Genomic DNA, 6,429 nt, shown 5'->3' with positions numbered 1-6,429 from the left:
TCTTTAAGGTTCAAAGAATAGTGATTTTTCTGACTTAGAGTGTGTTTCTTCTGTTTCAGCTACCTTGCTCTTGACAGCAATTTTCCTTGCATATCTGGCCATTATGTATCTGGAAAAGGAAATGTAACAGCAATTCAATGCTACCTCCAAGTTATTGGGAAATCAGATGCATGGAATCCTCTATTGTTTCTTTTAATGAATTACTTGTGTGCATAATTTTGTGCATTTCTTCCTTCATCTCATCTGCACAATCCAAATTCACTGCCACATTTGACTTTATCATGTTATAATTTTATTATCTATAGATTATTACCAATATAGACTTTTTAAGACAAACTTTGTCTCACATTTTGGGTGTGTTGTTACAAGAGGCTATTCCTTGGAAAGACGCATCATTTTTGGAAAGGTGGAGGGTCAGACAAAGAGAGGAAGACCTTCAACAAAATGGATTGACACAGTGATTGCTGCAATGAACTCAAGTAGGTCAGAAATGATAAGGATGGTACAAGATAGGACAAGTTCAAATCTACTGTTCATAAACTAGCAATGAGTCATACCCTACTGCACCTACCAAGATGTATTATCAGTAACCAACACAATGACTTAACTAGCTGTCCTCAGCCACTCAGACCATTTTTAAATCCATTTCTAGTGGCAACATAAAGAATATTTTTAAAACAAGTGTGAAATGGGGGAAAAGCAGGGTTTTTTTTTTTGGAAGGGAATAAGAGAAGTGATAAATTATATAAAAATACCCAAACACCACCATTTAAAACCTTACCGTTGAAACTAGTATGTGTTGTAGGATATAGTCTACAAATATTTGCATGCCTTTTCTCCCTCTTCTTAGCATACACACCTCAGCACCAACTTCATTTAGCCAAGTTTCTGTTTCTGACATAAAAAAGACACTTGACTCTGCTGGAGAAGGAGGGGGCAATCTCTTCCTGTACCAGTCAGATCTGATTTGATGGTACATATAAAAATAATACAATAAAAATTAAAAAAAAAGACACTTGATTGTCATAGACTTTGCCTGATAATAGTACCAAGTACCACTGATAATGCAGGATGCTTTCTCTACCTACAACGCACTGCTTCACAGACCATTCACTGGGCTGCTTTCTGGGAACAACTTTATATCGACAGGTAAAAAATGGTGGTCCAATACAACGCAGAGATATCATCTTACCCCAGTAAGAAATAGCAAAATTTAACAAAACAACAAGCAACAAATGCTGGCGAGGTTGTGGAGAAACTGGAACCCTTATTCGCTGTTGGTGGAAGTGTAAAATGGTGCAACCACTGTGGAAGGCAGTGTGGCACTTTCTCAAAAACTTACAGAGATACCATTTGACCCAGCAATTCCACTACTGGGAATATACCCCAAAGAGACCATAACTAATACCCAAGCAGATACAGGCACACCCATGTTTATCGCAGCTTTATTCACAATAACAAGGAAACAACACAAAACATAAAAAGTGCCCATCAACAAACGAATGGGTAGACAAACTGTGATATATTCACACAATGGAATACTATGTTGCTTTGAAAAACAAGGAACTCATGAAATATTATTCAAAATGGGTGACCCTGTGGAGGACATTATGCTGAGTAAAGTATCTCAGTCACAAAAGGACAAATACTGCATGGTGCCACTATTATAAAACAGGACTGACCTCGGGGCTGAGGGGAGACTGAGACAGATGGGTTCAATAATGCATACTGCATTGAAACAGATGAGGGATAAAACTGTTTAAAAGGGGTATGTGATTAGGTATATTTGTCATGACGGGAGTCCACAGCAAAGGCTGCATAGTGGAGTGGACCTGGGGGGAGGGATTGTAAAACAATGAAAGAATTTTTCTTTTACTTTTCCAAGAGGGGAGTGTACTGGGGGTGGAGGTGGGGTGTGTGGAGGTTTGGGTGGGGAGAAAAATGCAACAATGAATGAATGGAAATCCAAAGTCTGTAAATTTTCATTGAAATTAATAATAAAAAATGATAGTGGTCACTTAATCAGACTAGAAACTTCCTCTGCCCTACAGAGGAATCTTCAGATGAGATGGCCATTTTCCTATGAACATGTAAACTTCCTCTGCCTTTCAACTTTCTTCCAAGCTTCCAGAGGCAAGTGGGTAGATCTAATCTATTTCTTGGACTTGACCTAGTCTCTCCAAAAACGCTGACTCCTGGAATAATGACCCAGGAATAAAGAGACAGTTTTTTATCATATCACTATTCAGTGAGATAGAAATGGTCACAGGTGTATAGTTTTTCTATTTGCTAGTCCTCATAAGGGGAGCTCTTGTGGTCTAGTGGCTAGAAGCTGCTCTGCAGTCCCAAAGACAGATGGTTTGAGGCCACATCTGCTCCACAGAAGGAGGATGGGCAATCTCCTCCCATGCAATTAACTGCCTCTGAAAACTCGCAGGAGGTTGTTGGAGTGTCAGCTATAGGTCGGTTTTGACTCTACGGTAAACAACAGTCCTCATGAGATTTTTAAACTTCCATCTATTTTTTCTTCTTAATATATCCTAGCTCTCCCTAAGTATTTTCCTCTTTTTCCAATAATTTTTTTCCTTATACTCTGTAGAATTGATTTTTGTTTGCTTATGGGCAAGATCTGAAACTTTTTAAATAAAATATTGTGTTTTGTTGATTTTAATGATGTTTACAGAAAAAAGTGGATTTTTATTCATTCATTATTGCACATTTTGTTCCCTCTCCCTTTCTTCCCCCTTCCCAGGTCACTTTTTAAAAATTATTCATTTATTGTTGCACATTTTCCTCCTTCTTCCCCCCTCACCAGTCCACTTTGCAATATACCTTTTATTCTGGACTGTTGTCATACATATGTATAATGCCTAATCATGTATTCCTTTTAAACAGCTCTTTATCTGTTCCAATGCAGTGTCCCTTATCTATGTATTCTTCTCCTATTCTCATTCCAACACTCCCATGTCAGTCCTGCTTTGTAACAGTGATATTATGCATATTTGTTCTTTTGTTATTTTTTTCCTTTTTAATTCGTTCTAATGAAGTGGTATTTTTTTCTTCCTTGTTGTGTACTGTCGTGTTGGATCTGACTGGCACAGGAGGAGATTGCCCCTCCTCCATCAGCAGAGCATCTGGTGGATTCAAACTGCACGCCTTTGGGATTGCAGTGCAGCTTCTTGCCCCTAGACCATCAGAGCTCCCTTATGACTGATATTTCACTGAGCATGTTGTCCTCCCGTGTGATCCATGTTGTGTAATGTTTGAGTTAATTAATTTTCATTGCTGGGTAATATCCCATTGTGTGAATATAACATATTTTTTCTATCCATTTCTTTGTTGATGGGCACTTAGGTTGCTTCGCTCTCTTTGCTATTGTGAATAATGCTGCAATAAACACGGATGTGCATACAGATCATGAAACTTAAATCTGCTTTAATTTAAATTAGTATTTTCTGCAAAAAACACTCTCCTTGATTGTGATTGTATGTTTGTGTGATCATTTGTAATGCACTTACAGTATTTTATTCTTTTGATAGTAGAGACTGGCAAATTTAGAAAAGATGATAATTATACAACAGCGTTCATGTCTTTTGTTCATAGGGTCACTATGAGTCACCCTTGACTAGATGACACTTAACAACAACAGCAACAGAGAGCAATGATTTATTGCCCTCTCCTGTATCTGCACAGGGCCTAACTCATAGAATCTGACATAAGATATGATTCACTGTACAAATTGAATCACTACTTTTTAAGAAAACAAATTATTTTATACTTGCAAATAGAATTTTTTTATTATAGACAGAGAGATGATACAAAATTCTTTTTATTTCCACTTAGCTATCTCAAAGAGTACACCAGCAGATTGCTAGAGTAATTGTTTCTTGCTACCAGAGATACTAGGGTCCTATTATCACACATTGTCTTGGTGGCAAAGCTGTCAAGAAAAAGAGAAAAAACAACCAAAACCCAAATAAGTATTACAGGTGGGCATAAAAGAAGTAGGAATGTCTATTGCTGATGACCCCAAAGTGATCCTATTTTTCCAAAACAAATTCATGTGGGGGAGGGGATAAGAAAATGTGTAACAGTAAAAAAATATTTTAAAAAGGATTAAAAAAAATTTGCATTTATTGAAATAGGTATTTCCTAGTGCCAGCAATTCTCTAAGACTTTATACTTCTATAAACCAGTAAAGAGTCTTGAAAACCACCCCATCCCTTCATTTTTACAGGGAAATACAAAGAATTTTCAAGGAAAATTTAAATCACAAACCAAACCTTACCACCGTGATGTAACACCAATTGGCCCACATTTCAGAGTACAACAGTGCGTGAGGTAGGGAAAGTGATCATCCTTCTGCCACAAGTAGATATTCACAGAATGATCCATGGATGTGGTGAGGGCACGGACAGGATCCTTCAAAGAACATTTAGGAGTGAATGACCAGTAAAGTCAAACTTGGATAAAAAAGCAGAGAGGGAAGAAATATCACACATACCACCCATAAGTGGCAGATTTTATCCTTATGGTCTTGAAAATCATATAACATGTTGCCATCAATGGTGTAGAGGAATAGATGTTTATCATTCACAAAGATAACCGTACTTCCATTACTGGATCCAACATAAGTAGGAGTTGTCATTCGATCTGGTAACCGGAAACTTGCAATCTCCTGTACTTTTTTTTTTTGGTACAAAATATATGAACATGCACATTACAAATATAAATGCAGGCAAATTTTAGATTATTTAGCCAGGTCAGTGTCTTTATATGCAGTATAAAGTCTCTACTTCATTGGGACTTCAGTTTAGTGAGGAAAATGCAGGTAGGCCCTTGGCCTGAAAAATACATAAACTAGATCATGTTTAGTGTGCCATTTTACAGGGACAGAAAGCCAGGAGATGAAAGGATATAGATAATAATAGCTTGGGTATTGAAGGAGGTGTGTAAGGAGAAGAGGCATTGGAATCCAGGTCTAAAGCATGATGGGAGAATTGAAATAATATCTAAGACATCAGGATGGAGTAAAGAGGTCAGAAAGAAAACTTTAGAGTTCAACAAGCATGAACGAGGCCCCAGGAAAAAAAAATTCCCTAGCCCTTTACATATATTTATCTATTTATATGAGCTTCTACTTCACCACAAATGCATGTGTAATAAAGAGAACAGGTGTTTCTGAAGGGATATAACATACCATAGATTGAATTTTGACCTTCAATCCCACTCGTTGTAAAATCAAAAGTGATACATCTTCTCTTTTTCCCACCACTTCCTTCAACTATTGTTATTATCCTGTTTGGTTTCTTTGAAGCCCAGCAGATGGCCCAACACCAAAAGAAGGGGAGAAAGATGGGTGGGAAATTGTCTTCTGATGGTTCCAGGAAGTGTTCAGTGAAAAATAACTAAGGAGAGATTATTACACACAAAGTCAGGTGAAGGTAGAAGTTGTATCGTCTTAGTGCAGAAGAGACCTCAGGAAACCTTCCTTAAAAATTTTCATCTGTGGCCAAATGTTATTGCATGTTTCCAGAAGGGTCGAGGGCTTATTACTGACATGGCTAACTTCCAAAGACCAGGTAACAATAGGAAAAATTGGTGTTACGTGAAAATTAATTTTTTTTATTTTATTATTTTTGTGTGAGTGTACCGTCAAATCAGATCTGACTGGACCCCCGGCAGAGCATCTGTTTTGAAAATTATTTTACTGCTGTACAACCACCAGATTACATCATTACACTAACTGCAAAAGTACTGAGAACCATAGCTCAGTCAAGATGACACATAACCTCAACCATCACAGGCACCTCAGTATTTGTTACTGCCAGCTTTATACCTAATGCCAAAAATGGAATCGTTTTGTATGTTGCTGCTTGTGGTAAGTTGCTGTTGAGTTGAGTATGACTCATAGTAACACTGTGAATAATAGCTCTGAACTCTGTCCTATCCTGGCCATCTTAACACTTCCTGACCCACTAGAGCCCATTGCAGCAGTAACCGCATCAATCCACCTGGTTGAGGGTCTTTGCCTTCTTCACGAATCCTTCATCCTTCCAAGGTCATGTCCCTCGCGAAGGAACAGCCCCTCCTAGCAAAATGCCCAAAGTATGTGAGGTGAAGCTTCATCATTCTTGCCTCCAAAGAGCACTCCAACTGCACCCTCTCCATGAAACACTTGTTTGTTCTTTTGGCCATCCATGGATGTTCAGTGCTCTTCTCCAACACCACAGCTCAAAGGCATCCATTCTTTTGCCACCCTTATTCATTGACCAGCTCTCAGATGCATAGCACAGAGCAAGTGATCAGAAAGACCATGGCCTGAATCAGACATACCTTAGTCCTCAAATTGACAATGTTGTTGTTGTTGTTATGTGCCATCGAGTCACTTGGAACTCATAGTGACTCTATGTACAAGAGCTCTAAACG

At 38.2% G+C, this 6,429-nt stretch overlaps 1 protein-coding gene across 1 annotated transcript in view; it reads right to left on the bottom strand.

Annotated features, from left to right (window-relative positions):
• Nucleotides 1-3,843: 3,843 nt before the first annotated feature.
• LOC102866238 (F-box/WD repeat-containing protein 12-like) overlaps nt 3,844-6,429 on the bottom strand; it is an 11,495-nt gene continuing 8,909 nt past the window's right edge. Inside the window, exons 7-9 of the mRNA XM_006893028.1 lie at nt 4,505-4,678; nt 4,289-4,422; nt 3,844-3,940 (exon numbers count right to left, since the gene is read on the bottom strand). Of these exons, the coding sequence (XP_006893090.1) occupies nt 3,844-3,940; nt 4,289-4,422; nt 4,505-4,678 (405 nt within the window). The remainder of the gene's footprint in view (nt 3,941-4,288; nt 4,423-4,504; nt 4,679-6,429) is intronic.

The sequence above is a fragment of the Elephantulus edwardii genome, unplaced genomic scaffold, assembly GCF_000299155.1.
Source record: "Elephantulus edwardii isolate Elephantulus edwardi_28Jun2011 unplaced genomic scaffold, EleEdw1.0 scaffold00121, whole genome shotgun sequence".
NCBI lineage: Eukaryota > Metazoa > Chordata > Mammalia > Macroscelidea > Macroscelididae > Elephantulus > Elephantulus edwardii.
The sequence above is the reverse complement of the archived record's forward strand: the minus strand, read 5'-3'. Positions and strand labels throughout refer to the sequence as shown.